At 36.0% G+C, this 17257-nt stretch overlaps 1 protein-coding gene across 1 annotated transcript in view; it reads left to right on the plus strand.

Annotated features, from left to right (window-relative positions):
• LOC125178462 overlaps positions 1 to 10735 on the plus strand; it is a gene marked incomplete at its 5' end in the record, with an annotated part of 19268 nt that extends 8533 nt beyond the window's left edge. Inside the window, 4 exons of the mRNA XM_047882216.1 lie at positions 3852 to 4145; positions 4896 to 5173; positions 10003 to 10147; positions 10716 to 10735. Of these exons, the coding sequence (XP_047738172.1) occupies positions 3852 to 4145; positions 4896 to 5173; positions 10003 to 10147; positions 10716 to 10735 (737 nt within the window). The remainder of the gene's footprint in view (positions 1 to 3851; positions 4146 to 4895; positions 5174 to 10002; positions 10148 to 10715) is intronic.
• Between the last annotated feature and the right edge of the window lie 6522 nt (positions 10736 to 17257).

A 17257-nucleotide genomic window follows, 5' to 3' on the forward strand; every position in this document is an offset into this window, starting at 1 on the left:
ATACTATACATTTGTTACTGTTATCTCTTCTCTTGCTTTATATATTATACTATACAGTTGTTGCTGTTATCTCTTCTCTTGCTTTATATATAATACTATACATTTGTTGCTGTTATCTCTTCTCTTGCTTTATATATTATACTATACAGTTGTTGCTGTTATCTCTTCTCTTGCCTTATATATTATACTATTCATTTGTTGCTGTTATCTCTTCTCTTGCTTTATATATTATACTATTCATTTGTTGCTGTTATCTCTTCTCTTGCCTTATATATTATACTATTCGTTTGTTGCTGTTATCTCTTTCTCTTGCTTTATATATTATACTATACAGTTGTTGCTGTTATCTCTTCTCTTGCTTTATATATAATACTATACATTTGTTACTGTTATCTCTTCTCTTGCTTTATATATTATACTATACAGTTGTTGCTGTTATCTCTTCTCTTGCTTTATATATAATACTATACATTTTTTGCTGTTATCTCTTCTCTTGCTTTATATATTATACTATACAGTTGTTGCTGTTATCTCTTCTCTTGCCTTATATATTATACTATTCATTTGTTGCTGTTATCTCTTCTCTTGCTTTATATATTATACTATTCATTTGTTGCTGTTATCTCTTCTCTTGCCTTATATATTATACTATTCGTTTGTTGCTGTTATCTCTTTCTCTTGCTTTATATATTATACTATACAGTTGTTGCTGTTATCTCTTCTCTTGCTTTATATATAATACTATACATTTGTTACTGTTATCTCTTCTCTTGCTTTATATATTATACTATACAGTTGTTGCTGTTATCTCTTCTCTTGCTTTATATATAATACTATACATTTTTTGCTGTTATCTCTTCTCTTGCTTTATATATTATACTATACAGTTGTTGCTGTTATCTCTTCTCTTGCCTTATATATTATACTATTCATTTGTTGCTGTTATCTCTTCTCTTGCTTTATATATTATACTATTCATTTGTTGCTGTTATCTCTTCTCTTGCCTTATATATTATACTATTCGTTTGTTGCTGTTATCTCTTTCTCTTGCTTTATATATTATACTATACAGTTGTTGCTGTTATCTCTTCTCTTGCTTTATATATAATACTATACATTCGTTGCTGTTATCTCTTCTCTTACTTTATATATTACATTGTACAACTGTAGCTGCGATCTCTTCTCCTGCTTTATATATTATACTATATAGTTGTTGCTGTTATCTCTTCTCTTGCTTTATGAATTCCACTGTATATATTCAGTTTTTTATTTATAGATGTTAGTTCTTCTCTTGCTCCTCAATATATTATACTGTACAGTTGTTACTGCGAGCTCATATTTTGCTCAATACATTCTACTGTGCAAATATTAATGTAAGCTCATCCTTGCTTCATGTATTACACTGTACAGGTTTTACTGCGAGCTCTTGTTTTGCTCAGTACATTCTACTGTACAATAATGACTGTGAGCTCTTTTCATGATTTACATATTCTACAGTACAATTGTAGCTGCGATCCCTTCTTTTACTCATATATTGGACTGTACAGTTGTTACTGCGATCTCCTGTTTTGCTCAATACATTCTACTGTACAATAATCAATGTGAGCTCTTCTCTTGCTTTATGAATTGCAATGTACAGTTATTGCTGTGACCTCTTCTCTTGCATTATATGTTATACTGTACAGTTGTTACGTTGTTCCTGCGATCACTTCTCTTGCTTCATATATTACACTGTACAGTTGTTGCTGCGATCTCTTCTCTTGCTTTACATTTTCCACTGTACAATTATTGCTGTGAGCTCTTTTTTGCATCACATGTAATACTGTGTGAAAATGGCTGCAAATAATCCGCTACCTCATCTGATTTGAAATAAAGTGGGTCATGCAATTCTCACAGCTAATTGCCGATTTTGAGAAATTGGATTGTGAAATTCTTGCTGCAAAGCAACCGCCACCTGCTTCGATTTGTAAAAAAATTAATTGTGCAGTTTTAGCAGGAGATCAGCCGGAAGCAGAACCAATTAAATAAAAAACATATTTTTTATAATGGCTGCAGAGTGGCCGTTACCTGCGCTCAAAGTTCAAGTCAAAGGATTGTGCAATCATTGCTTCATATTGGCCGATACTTAAATTGCACTGGTTTAAAAAGAAAAATGAACGTTTTAATCGGCCGCTACCTGTTCCGATTAAAATGAAAAGGAAATACGGATCCGAAATGTAGTGCTGTTGCTTTAAACGGCGCAAATCTTGTTCGGAATTAAAACAGGTGTGATTGAATTGTGGTGAATAGACGAAGTCGCAGTTATACCGGAAGCAATTATGAAGTATGTTCGGAACGCGGACCGGAGCTTAACAGGGACTTGATATTTAATATCTTTGGTTCTACACTGTCGTGGGGCTGCATTAGGAAAGTCTTCAGAGGCTCCCAAGAAACATTGACGGAAAAAAATATATATCTTTGGTTGTTGACGGTGAAATCCTTCACCTCCTGAAGTCGGCGTCCTCGGGGATGCTGTCCGATCCTTTTATCTAGAGTGCTAAATGAGATGCTAATTTAATAAACATTCGTCTTAAGAACGTGATCTATATTCTTATATTGAAAGCTGACAGGAGGAAGACCCATGCAATGTTTTGACAAGGCAGGCAGTCGCAGTAACGCCCACTAAATTCGAGCCTTATTTTTGGCGCAAATTTAATTCCGTTTTGAGAAAAATTTCCACGAGAAATGTCAAGTTCCTTAGCCGATTTACATATATAAACGAATAAATAATTAATATAATTCTCAGTTTTACCACTAAGCGGCTACAAATATTTTGTTACTAATCAATCTAACGAGAGAAGATGAATTGACGAAAATGTATACTTCCTAAGCGGTCGATAACTCTGTGCACGGTTTTGGACTATTTCAATTACGATTTGTAGCTACTATATATATATGGACTCGTCGCTACAATTTTGAAGCATCTCATCTTATTGACGGATGTATCATAACATGGCTGAATTCCCACACGCTTTTGAACTGTTTTTCTACGAGGCGAAATCATATCTTATGCAGAAAATTCATCGACTGAGTCATCAATAGAGATCAAGAATATTTGAGAGGAGTGAGTGTGAGAAATAAGAACAATTAAGTGACACGTAAAGAATACAGAAAAAGCTTTCAATTTTGGAGTCGCTGGTAAATTCGTGAGTAGCTGAAAAATTGAAATGATATTCAATCTTAATTTTATTAACAACTTTTCGGCGACCGTCCCGAGTTTACAGCGCTGAACACTTCCATGTCTCCCAGTCTGTGATGTGCGTTGGAGTTTGACTTTTTTTCGTTACGCGCAGAAACTTTCGCTCGTCTTTGCTGTTCAAGAGTCTTAAGTGCCGGACAAGTTGGCCCGTAAAGAACAGCGTCCAAACTTTTAGTCGTGTCCGAATTATTGCAACTGTGTTTTATCCGGGAAACTTTGTGATTAAAATCGATTCTGCATTGCTATTTTATGTGTTAAGAGAGGTAGAGTGATCGTTTAGGATTTATTTTAGCTGAAATTTTAGGATTTATTTAAGCTGAAAACGATTAATCTCCCTGTCTGTTATTCCTTATGCAATTAAATTGTGGTGATTAAATTTTTTACATTGGCTTTTAGTAAGCATTTTATCACAGCAACGATAAACCTCAATATCATCAATATCATTCACAAATATCACTCCATGTGTCACGCGTAGACAGCAATCAAATAAGGTAATTTTTTTTTCATTAGATAAATCGCATTTCAATAGAAAATTATATAAAAGCCATAATATTCTTTATTTTTCATTAGATAAATTGTAATTAAATATAAAATTAAATAAAATTCCTACCAGTTCTGCCGGTATGCGCTGTTGACCCGGTGATCGTGGCTGTTGGGGAGGGCGAGAAGGTGAAGCTCGAGTGCCGTGTTGATGCTCATCCAGTGGACCAGCTGCGGTTCACGTGGTTCTTCAACAACACCTTGGACACGAAAGAGGTTCACAACGCACGAATATCCGTGGCGGGAGGCAGTAGCAGCCTGCACTACACCCCTACAACACCCCGGGACTACGGTACCTTGTCGTGCTGGGCCACCAACCAAGTTGGAACTCAAGCCGAACCATGCACCTTTACTGTCGTAGAGGCTGGTGGGTATATATACCCACCTTCTGGGTATAATATATTATAAAAAATACCCCCTTTCTTGTTATAATATATAAAAAATAATGTATAATTATGTTGTGAATAGTATAATTGAGACGCTTAGATATTAGGTGCACGCATATATAGTAAAAATTAGAATTAGTTTGCATAAGTGGATTAGGAATGTTATTACATGGGCACTTATTCGCTGGGTGTGCACTTATTAATTGTCAAAAAAGCACGGATAAATTACCGAATGAGACTGAGCAATATGCTTGTTTATACAAGTCCAATTAATTACCAAAGAATGCATTCTACTTAAATTTCTAGGGAGTCGACCAGTTCTTCGGATGCCGTTAGTAGATCCAAAAGGCAGGTTTCAGAAAATTATTTCATTGCATCCTCTGTTCATAAATCGAAGAGGTATGAAAAATATATCTGCAATTTAATAGTAACACTAATATTATTTAACATATGCTTATGGTCCAAAAATTGTTAAATAAAAAAATATAATTTATTTTATTATAATCGAGTTACAGAACTAAAATACATTAATTATTATATATGTGCATCGTAAACAAGATATAAATGTTTATATTACGTTCTCTTTCTTAAACGCAACTCACGCAAACGATTGCGTTCACACGTTACATACGCTTATGCGCATACACACATGTTACATTAATATGCTTATTAAATATTTTTAAATATTAAATAAGTCAACACAATAACACCCTCTCACCTCTGCTCCCTAGGTCCCCCCGAGAGCGTGCGCGACTGCATGCTCGTGAACCACACGCTCGGTGCCCTCGAGGTTCGCTGTGCACCGGGAGGCGATGGCGGTTCTCCACAGCGGTTCGTGGCAAAAGTTTTCGCGTCGCCCACGCACACGCAACTGGCGACGCTCGAGGCTTCGTTGCCAAAATTCCACGTGACGGGCCTGGTGCCAGGGCAGGACTACCTCGTCACCATAACTGCTGTCAACGATAAGGGGGCCAGTGAACCTCAACAGATCGACGCCATCAGGCTCAAGGTGAGACTACTTCCCTGTTGTGATAGTTAGGATAAGGTGGGACTACTTTCCTGTTGTGATAGTTAGGATAAGGTGAGACTACTTTCCTGTTGTGATAGTTAGGATAAGGTGAGACTACTTTCCTGTTGTGATAGTTAGGATAAGGTGAGACTACTTTCCTAAGACGACTTTCCTGTTGTGATAGTCGAGGTGAGACTACTTCCCTGTTGCGATAGTCGAGGTGAGACTACTTCATTGTTGTGATAGTTGAGGTGAGACTACTTCCCTGTTGTGATAGTCGAGATGAGACGGCTTTCCTGTTGTGATATTCGAGATGATACGACTTTCTTGTTGCGACAGTTGCGGTGAGACTACTGCCCTGTTGTGATACTCGAGGTGAGACTACTTCCCTGTTGCGATAGTCGGGGTGAGACTACTGTACTTCCCTGTTGTGATAGTCGAGGTGAGACTACTTCCCTGTTGTGATAGTCGAGGTGAAACTACTTCCCTGTTGTGATAGCCGAGGTGAGACTACTTCCCTGTTGTGGTAGTCGAGGTGAAACTACTTCCCTGTTGTGATAGTCGAGGTGAGACTATTTCCCTGTTGTGATAGTCGAGGTGAGACTACTTCCCTGTTGTGATAGTCGAGGTGAAACTACTTCCCTGTTGTGGTAGTCGGAGTGAGACTACTTTCCTGTTGTGATAGTCGAGGTGAGACTACTTTCTTGTTGTGATAGTCGAGGTGAGACTACTTCACTGTTGAAATTGTCAAGGTGAGTCTACTTCCCTGTTGTCACCATTAGGCTCAAGGTGAGACCACTTTCTTTTTGGTCTGTACAATAGTCGCCAGCATTTCTGCACAATAGACATCAGCCTGTCTGCACATTGGACGTTAACCTGTCTGCACAAGCGACACCAGCCAGTCTGTACAACAGAAGTCAGTCTGTCTGTAGAACAGACGCTATCTTGTCTGCATTAATGACACCAGCCTGTCTGCACTGAAGATGTCCTACTATCAAAGGCTGTGCGTGCGGAGGTCACGACAGTTTGCTGCAATCAATAAGCTTGTGTCCTGGATTCCTTTGGAGATACACTTCCTGGTACGCTAGTAATGACCGTACTGCATTCCAATTTCCAAGATAAATATATCTTACTTCTTTTTAACTTCCTGCACTAACATTGCTTGAACTCTTTTTACTTTAAAATCCAATCTTGACTTCCTAGAAAAGTAGGTCTGTGTCGTTACTGGAAGTCTCAGTAGAATTCTGTCGTTAAGTGGCAATCTGGAGTCATGATTAGCTCTTGATTTAGTGAGATAATTAAAGTATTATTGCGTCTGATTCACCGTTAATCAGGAAGTTTTAAATTTGAATTGGCTTCTGGTGCTGCAGAACAAGACGGAAAATTTAGCTTTTAACGTATACGTTTATTTATAATATCGATGGATCTACCAATGTTCATTCAACAGATTCCATTTTGCATATGATGACGATTACGATCACTCGAGACAATCATTCAAATTTATCTCACATCTTTATTCCACATAAACACCTCAATTAAACCAGTAAAATTCTTACCCTGTGTCTTTCAAAGGCAAGTAACGTTTAAAACCTGTAATTTCGATGATAATTTAGAAATTACCTTTGCAAAGTTTAAAATGAGATGTTCGACTGCAGTGCTAGAATTAGCGACTTATTCTAGATCTTTTTGATGTACTCCTAGCTGATATTTATATTTAAATTTTGAGGACTGAGGATAGGTACAATTAATACACGGTTGATGGTAACTACAATACACGGTTGATGGTAGCTACGATACACGGTTGATGGTAGCTACAATACACTGTTGATGGTAACTACAATACACGGTTGATGGTGGCTACGATACACGGTTGATGGTAACTACAATACACGGTTGATGGTAGCTACAATACACGGGGTGAAAGTAGCTATTGTTCGCGGGGTTATGGTAGCTAAAACTCATAACTGATGACATGAACAGTTGAACACGTATTAACCTGAGTCTCATTATTATTCGGTCTCATAAAATATGCAATTTGTTAACCATTGGGTAAATTTAATCGCTCCCCCAATAACTTACAATGTAGGGCAATAAGCACCCGTTGAAAAAACTGAACACTTGTTGAAAAAATGCATCAACAGAAAACCAAGGCCGAGTACCGACGAATATTAGCAAATAAGCACAAATGAGTCTGTGACGTCACTCTCCAAAAATGCATGTTAAATCATAATAATTAATAGTATTTTATAACTATAGATTTTCCATTATAATTTTTTCATTGACAAATTTTTATGTATATTAATTTATTTTTAGTCAAATTATCGGATTTCCAAGGCGAGAAGATGCGTAGTTGAAAATTTTTCCTGACATAAGAAGATTTCTCCTGCAGGAGCATTTCGGTGCATTGCAGTACGTTGCGGCGAGTTGCGGTACAATGAAGTGTGTTGCAGAGCACTGGAATGCATTGGATTTGGTTGGAGTGCACTTGAGGTCGACAACGTGCACCATAAAGCGTTGTAGCTCGTTGCCGTGAAGTACGTTGGAGTGCACTGGAGTGTGTTAGAATCTGCTGAAGTACGTTGGAGTGCACTGGAGCGTATTCGAATCTACTGAAGTACTTTGGAGTACACTGAGTGTGTTTAGACCTGCTGAAGTGCGTTGGAGTGCACTGGATAGTTTTAGAATCTGCTGAAGTGCGAAGGAATGCATTGGAGTGTTTTTTGAATCTGCTGAAGTGCGTTGGAGTGCACTGGATAGATTTAGAATCTGCTGAAGTGCGTAGGAGTGCACTGGAGTGTGTTAGAATCTACTGAAGTACTTTGGAGTACACTGAAGTGTGTTTAGACCTGCTGAAGTGCGTTGGAGTGCACTGAAGTGTGTTTAGACCTGCTGAAGTGCGTTGGAGTGCACTGAAGTGTGTTTAGACCTGCTGCAGTGCGTTGGAGTGCACTGAAGTGTGTTTATGCTGAAGTGCTTTGGAGTGCACTAAATTGTGTCGGAATCTGCTAAAGTGCATTGCAGTGCACTAGAGTACGTAGGAACTCGTACGTAGGAGTACGTAGTGCATTGCAGTGCACTAGAGTTCTAGAGTACGTAGGAGGAAGCGATGAAGTGCGACAAAGTGACGTGCAATAATTGCAGTGACGTGTTGTCGTCGAGCAATTGCAGAGCGCGGCTTAATTAGGCCTTGAAATGGTCGTCGCTTCGTCCCTGCCTCGTCCTAGTTTACGCCGGCAATCAAAGAGAGAGATTGTCACCAATCCAGCACAACGATGGTCCTTTCTCTAGAGCTCTTCTTGGTACTTCCTTCAAGTCTTTGCTTCACTCCTAATTATTTAATTAAATCTTTCCGCCCTTATTGCTAAATAATATCAAAGCTGAATTATGAAATAGTTCTTAAAACATTTCTCTAGTGACATTTTCGATCACCAACACTTCCTACTCTGCATTTAAATCTTACCTGTTGCATTATTTCTTGAGGAAAATTTTGCAAGCAGAATTTGAACGCAAGCTCGTAGAATTCATTATAATCTAATTTGCTGCCCAATTTAGCCAATTGGAAGCCCGACTGGCTGTCAGGAAATGATTAATTTGCATCCAAATTATTAGGAAAATGATCGCAATTTTACTCTCATTGTTCTTTTTGGAGTGCTTAAAATTCCAAGGAAACATCAAAAGTTGTTATTCACATTTTAGTACAAGTGATGTCAATAAATATATCATGGTTTTTATTTTGAATTTATATCAAACAATATGCCTCCAATAGTATTACGGAATTTAATATTCGTATATTGCTGGAATGGAGTCAGTCCTTGTCCAAAAAACCATGCAAATATAATTTTGTTTAGGTCACTAAACAAAACTAAAACTATACGCATCGGTGCTACGTTAATAAAGCATCACTATTAGGACATGCATACATGATTTTTGCCGTAAATGTTCTTGTGTATACCTACGAGTCAATAGAGATCGAATAACTCAACGGATATTGACCCTAATATTTAAGTAATTCTTCCGTGACCGCACAATAAGATTTAGATGCAATTTTTTATGGCTAGGAATAAAATGTGTCCAACAATGATGTGAGCTTCTATATTTGGATGGTATTTTCTCCAACTAAAATTTAATTTAAAAAGTTTCGAGTTTATTGTAAGAAAATGGTGATCCATCTATAGTGAATGTCTTACACTATGAGGAAGAGGGAGTTCAAACCTCACGTCTATTGTACACATCGAAATGCATGTATTTCTTTCATTCAAGAATTGTACCTTTATCGTAAAACGTATGAAGTTTTATAATAATATTTGTATAAATGGCCTCTTCACCTCACCGAATTCCATGAATTTTTTGTTCTCCAACCTTAAGATTTAACAAAATGACCAGTTTGACAGACTCCCAAATTGTATCATTACCGTTCATTGTTTTTACAATGAATGACAATTTTTCTTGTAAAACTTACTCAAACAGACTCTTCATCTCAGATAATTCTATAAATTTTCTGTTCTCTATCCTTAAGATTCAACAAAATAGTATTTAAAATCTTTCCCAATACGATTTTTCTGTTCTCCATTCCATATACATATTCTATGTATAATAGTTGGTAAATAACTAAAAATTATTATTAACGACTATTAATAACTAGCAATGACTAGTAAAAACTAGTAAATAACTAGTAAATATTTAGCAATAACTATTAATGACTAGTAATGACTAACATTGACTAGTAATGACTAGAAATGACTAGTAATAACTAGTAATAACTAGTAATTATTATTAAGGACTAGTAAAGACTATTAATAACTAATAATGCCGAACATTAATCCCCCCAGGTGGCAGAAAAGAGGATGGGGGAAGTGAGTGCCCCCAGCACGTCCCCCCTGGTGGGGGTGTTCCTGGGTCTGGTGGGGGGGTTCCTAGTGCTGCTGCTGGTCGTGGTGCTGCTTACCAGGCGCGCTCGCTCTAATGGGTCTGTATATATACATGAAAACATTTTTTTAAATATTAAATTATATGTACATTTTGTTTTTATTCAGTATATATACTGGCAAACATTTTTTAAATATTAAATTATGTGTACATTTTGTTTTTATTCAGTATATATACTGGCAAACATTTTTTAAATATTAAATTATGTGTACATTTTGTTTTTATTCAGTATATTTACTGGCAAACATTTTTTTAAATGATGCATTCGGTGTAAATTTTGTTTTTATTTTTTTGCAATAATTTTCAGAAATATGACGGATGCCTGATTATTATAAACATTGTTTCATTTAAATTTGAATACATTTATGAATGTTATTATAATAATGAATATTACCGAATTCTGTTTCATTTTAAGTGATATCCTTATAATTGCCATTTGTATTACGCTGGTCAATAAAATTTAATTACTCTTCAACTTCTAATCATTAAATGCACGTGATTACGCATGTTTTCAGGTTCTAATCATTCAATGTAATTTTCAAATAAGAGCGACCCTCTATAAAAATATTACGACGCTTTTTGACAGTTAAATGCACGTGATTACGCATGTTTTCAGGTTCTAATCATTCAATGTAATTTTTGAATAAGAGCGCACGTATTTAAAAGTATTACAACTCTTTTTGACAGGTCCGACTCGTGTGGTTGCCTGCACTCGAGTGGCGGTAGCGACGACGTGCCAGGCAAGACAGAAGTGCATTTTAGTCTACGGGACTCGCACGCCCCCGCTGAGTGTAACGCCTCGCCTATTACTCTGGCCAGTGACAGTCATGTGCGTAATGATGAAGTAACTGGCTTGCATCATCACCTTGGTCTACAGCAGCACTACAGGAGTCAGCATGATGATGACGAGGAAGAAGAAGGGTGTGATCTCGTCAAAACTTCATATGGTGAGTTAGAGTTATAGATTGTCCTTGTCAAGACTTCTAATGGGGTGTTGGAGTTATAGATTCTTGATGAAAAATCTTGGTTGACAAATGGCGATAATATTGAAGGAAAATATTAATTTTAAATGGTGGCAAATATTTTTTTATTATTATTAATACCTTGACTTCAAATACATTTTTCAATTGCTACCTCAACACAATTATGGTTCAAAATCAGGCGATGCATGCGGCTAAAGTGAACAAGTCGGTTGTTCTAAGCTTAATACAGATATTACTGCAGCACGTTAAATACTTATGTGCACTGGTTATGCGGTGACTCGAATTTAGATATACTGTCTTTAAAAGCGAATAAAACAGCCAAAAATTTACCATTACTTATACGAGAATTTTTTGCCGGTTTTCTTTGCTTTTAAATTCTTGATGAACTTGCAGTTTAAGCAATCAATTGATCTTAATTCTAGATATATTGTAAACCGAAGGCATATTAATTTTTTTACCTCATCTCCCTTCGTCTCTATCATTATTTGAAATATTTCGCTTTATGAGATTTAGTGGAAACAATAACAGGTGAGTCATGAGTAATTGAGGCAATACTACAAATCAAATAATTTTAGAATTTGGAAATTTCACAAACCTTTGATTTCAACCACCAGCAGTCCCACTGACAATTGCGCCAAACTTGTAATCCTAAGCAGTGCAAAATAAATATGTCGCTTTTAGATTTACCGTCGCTAGAAATGAAGTTATAAATCCCGTCGAGGTTTTTCACTGGCGTGGAAACATAAATATTTTAGAATAATGTTACACCTCTGCAATGTGTTCAAAATTTTTTAATCCGGAGCTCGAAACTCTTTTGTACGGAATTTATAAACTTTGACAGAAAGCGCTGGCTAAGGTTTTTTCGTCAGAACGAAAGCAATTTTTAATCTGAACTTGAAAGCGCTAACTTGGCTGCATTCTATTAGAATTCTATGTTATTGAATTAAATACAGCTTGTTAATAATATTATTATACATTATTACATAAAACCAAATATTCTCAAGCGTTACAATGAGTATTGTGTCAAGAGAATATTTAGCGCCTACGTCAATCCTTGATACCAGCAACAAAAAGCTAGAAGTTCCAACAAAAAACCGAACTTTTATTCACTTCAATTGTTTTGTCTTCAGAAACTTCGCAGCTTCTGAAGTTGAGCGGCCGCACCGAGCGGCCACCGTCCTACGTTGATAGCACCATGGTCAGTGATAAATAATAAATAAATTAATAAACAAATTAAGCCGATTAAAGAGATATTTTCTTTTACTGTGAAGAAGAATTTTTCAGTGTTGATTTAATGTGGTGAATATCAGAAAAAAAAACATTTTAATACTGAATAAGTCGGGAATATATCCTTCTAGTAATAACTACTGTGCTTCGTGCTCTTTCTTTGTTTTTTAACTATAAATTTAAGTCTCCCATACTTCTTTTTTCCAGGGAATGAGAATGACAGGAATGACAGGAATGACAGGAATGACAAGAATGACAGGAATGACAGGAATATGGACGGGGCAGGTAATGAAGGCTGCGCTGTGATGGCCATGAATGCCAGTATGACCGCGCAGCTGCCACGAACACCATGAAAATTTGTGGGCTAAATTGTCTTCGAAACTCTCTCTAATATTTAGCCACCGATGCCATTGAAAATCAGAAACGTGTTGGCTTTCCATTATTAAAAAGTTTGACTGTACCTTCAGTTCTAAAATGAAGTTTTTCATTTAAATGAAAAATGAAAATGGAGTGCATTGTTAACTTGGAGTGAGCGTTATTCACATTAGCAAATGACTATTCATTTTGAACGAGTGAATAATTATTAATTTGAATCATATGAATTATTATTCATAGGTAAATATGAGTTCATTTGGTGTGATTTTTCATACGAAGCAAGTATTTATTTATTTGTAATTTTAATTAATTATTTCTTTTAAATGATTATTCATTTGAATTCCTACATGTACTCCAGATGTCAAAGCTATTTTCAAGTCCCCAACGTACCGTTATTCAACCTCATGTATAACGACTACATTTTGCAGTAACAGTTTTATTATATAGTAGTGATTTATATTATTTAATGATGCTCATTGTTCTTGTTTCATATGGAATCAGGCGAACTATAATCGAGAAAAATAGGGAAACTGTGAGCAACGAAATGAATTTATAAGAAATTCCTTTATTTCTTATAAATTCATATTTCTTATAAATTCTTTATTTCTTATAAATTCTTTATTTCTTATAAATTCTTTATTCCTTATTGAGCTCCGTGTTTCTAAATATTTCTATTTCACACATAGTAAATTACAATACAAATTTCATATGATGATTTATGGTGACTCCTACTGCTGTACTCTTCGGGAGACGATGATGTGTCATTCCTGAAAGTGTATTCGGTGACACGTTGCTGCTGCACCTAACTGACGTGTGACGCATAAATGACATTGAATTTCATCAATGAAATTGACGAAATTGACGTTAAATGACACCGTTATAGCGGTACAATGAAAAAGCAACGAAGGAAGTGAAGAGGAAGTGAAAGATGCGAAGGGGTTACGAAGAAATTCGAGGGATCGTGAAGGAAGTTGAAGTGTAATGATGTGAATAGGTAACATAAAAAGTGCATGAATGGCGATGGAAGTGCAATTGTCATGAAGCGAAGAGGAATGCAATAAGCGAAGAAGAATGAAAGAAACATTGAAAGAAAGAAAGTTGTGGCGGTAGAAGGAAATTGATAACGTTGGAATGTAAGTGGTAAAGATAGAATGGAAGAGACAATGAAGGAAGGGAAGTGGTAACGGTGGAAGGGAAGCGTTAGCGGTGGAATGGGATTGGTAATGCGGAATAGAGTGTAGCGGATGGAGTTCATGTGTAGCTGAATATATGCAGGGGTAAATACCTGTAGCTTGTATACATGCTCCCAGCCTGACGCCTGTTGTATATTTGCCAAATTTTAAGAAATGTAATCCTGACGAGTGTGTGTTTTCATGCAAGCTTCTATGGTGTATATTTGTATAATCCACACAGTAAACATTCACCAAAAAACATGCATGCCAAGAACCCAATGTTCTTGCTTCAGAGAAATAAATACGAAACATTGTCAAAATAGTGACACATTTTCTGTACATAGCACAGATACGTCATTTACAGGACCAAACTTGGTCCTCCGGACCCTCTGTCCGGATTTGGACAGAGTCAAACTCACTTTTCTGAGTGTACGTTCCTTTGTATGTACTGTACCTATGGGTGCTGTTCATGTTGCCTACAATGCCAGGGTGTGATGTCAAGTTTATACCTTTACTGCATTATATTAGTTTTTATTTAATTTCAAGTTTTTATAATGTATGAACAAATTTGAAGCAATATTTATTGTTATCAAAAACTGTTAATTTCTCACGGCAAGACCTTCACGCTGTAAGTAAGGCCCTGCGGTTCTCAACAAATTTGTAACTAAAAATGCCTTCCTACGAATATCAATATCAATGATTATTGAAGCCAAGATTATTAGTTCTATTCCCATTTCTAAAGAGATAATGACGATCGTTCGTTCCTCATCAAAATCTGCGGATGGATCAATCAGATAAAGTAAACAATGTCCGTAAAATGAACGGCCTCGTTAGCCACTGGTTATAGTGAAGCTTTCTTTGCTCACGATTTCTTTTTGTTTACAGAGTTTCAGTGAAGCTTCATTTGCACACGATTGATTAGTGTTACAGCGTTTTAGTGAAGCTTCATTTACGCACGATTGATTATTGTTACAGCGTTTTAGTGAAGCTTCATTTACGCACAATTGACTTTTGTTTACAATGTTTCATTGGAGCTTCATTTAAGCACAATTGATTATTTTTTAACAATGTTCCAGTTGAGCTTCATTTAAGCATATTTGATTATTGTTACAGCGTTTTAGTGAAGGCTCATTTAAGCACAATTGATTATTGTTTACAATGTTTCAGTGGAGCTTCATTTACGCACAATTGATTAGAAGCTTATTGACGTCCATGTAAAAAACTGTTGAATGGATGTAAGATTTCTACAAGCCATTGAGTCTCTATATATATACACAGATGTCTCAAATCGAGTCATTTCATCAGGTAATAATTATTATTGTACTAGATCATTGGATAAAGTCATGGCATCTTGTTATGACACCGTATCACTATACCTCATAATTGTACTGGATCATTGGGTCAATTCATAGTACCAGGTCATTGCATCGGGTCACTATACCGGATAATTTTTTTTACGTCATCATAGCATTCGGTCACCGTACCGGATCCGGTTGTACGGAGCACCACGTCCAACCGTCTCAGTTTTTTGCTTCTTCTCGCATCTTTCTCTTCACTTGATTGGTTAAATTTATCTCGTTATTCAGTAATATTTCGGTATTCCACTTATTCATACGTTTATTTTTTTCTTCGTGTCACTGTTGGCTTTTTTGGCTTTATTGCCTCACAATTACATGTAATTTCCTATACAATACCAGGCTCTCCAAGGCTAAATGGACCAAACAATAGCAAAACAACCGAACCTTGATTATTATATCCCAAGATGTAGAGCATCAGTGGTTCCATTCATGCTGTATTAATATTAATAATTGTTATTTAATGACATTACAGTGGCTTGTACCTCGACACGGCGTAATTTCCATTGCACTGCCTAGACCTCATCATTGTGTAGCTGTGCAGTTGTTCGTCTTAATGAGATAATGCAGAATTTTTAATGAGGTAATACAGAATTTTTATGTTAACCCCAAACTCAGTGTTGCCAAATTATGGCTCGGATTACTGATTTTAGAATTTAATTGTCAAAGAGACACCTCAATTAAGAATCAACATCTCTAAGATGACGAAACAAGCTCGTAAGCAGAGTTTCAAGAAAAAATTTCAAATATTGAAATTTAAGACCGAAGTCATTTCCTCAGCGCTGCTTGTAACAAAGGCGCGAGTTTTGTGTCGAGAAATTTTCTCTCTTTCTTTCTGATGTCTATAAATTATTATCATTAAAAAAGTTTGAAAATTCGATAGAGAGAATCGAACTATTTGCATTTTCCGTGAGAATCATTTGAAGGAAGAAATTATTCAACGACTTTGTTGTGATTCTAATGGAACTGTCGCTCGCCATTCTGGCCATGCAGCGAATCTAACAGAAAGTCCGTAATGTACAAACAGTTTTATTTTCGCAAGCATTTACGGTCGTATTTGAATCCATGACTTTTTAAATAAGGATTTAAGTGAAATATTTGTGAACAGGCTAGTCCTTGCCTATTATACCTAAGGCGTCACATTAAAACCCTAAATATTCTGCTCCAAATTTTTTGCTTCTGCTAAAACAAATATCATCTCGTTCTTACCATCTGCATAATCTTCAGCAAACTTAGAGAATACGCAATTATTCTGAAATAAACATCTTAGTGATTAAATTTTTTACTCCACAATCAAGATCTGGAGTGGGACATATAAAGATTAAATAAAATAAAAAATACATGAATGTCAGTATAATTTATTTTGTATATCTTGATTTTATTGGTACTTTACCGATAGCAAATTGAACCGTGTAATAATCGTTTCTCGATACACAAGCCAGCATGAGAACTTCTGTTGTTTTGACTTTAGCAGACAGAACAAAATTCATATTATACATTATGTATATGAGTAAACTATTTAATATTTCTGATAGAAAGAGCAACTGATTTTGCTTGCCACCCAACGAAGGCTGTTCTAATATTTTATAACAAATTCTCTTTAAATTTCAATGACAATACTCTTATCTGTGCTCGGATGTTCCAAGTACCATTTCCAAATGAATGAATTAAGTGACACGACCGCAATTAAGTGACACGAGTTCATATTATGACACGACCGCAGAAATGTTACTTGATGCGATGCAGTAACGTAAAGTAACTTGATGAGATGCAGTAACTTGAAGCTACTTGATGAGATGCAGTAACGTAAAGTTACTTGATGAGACGCAGTAACTTAAAGCTACTTGATGTGATGTAGTAACACGACGTTATACTTAATACATTATAGTAACTTAAAGTTACTTGATGAGATGCAATAACGTAAAGTTACTTGATGCGATTCAATAGCGTAAAGTTACTTGATGCGATGCAGTAACTTAAAGCTACTTGACTGGATGCAGTAACGTAAAGTAACTTGATGAGTAATCTGGTGTTACATGCGACGAT

This window comes from Hyalella azteca, unplaced genomic scaffold (assembly GCF_000764305.2).
Source record: "Hyalella azteca isolate HAZT.00-mixed unplaced genomic scaffold, Hazt_2.0.2 contig9920, whole genome shotgun sequence".
Lineage (NCBI taxonomy): Eukaryota > Metazoa > Arthropoda > Malacostraca > Amphipoda > Hyalellidae > Hyalella > Hyalella azteca.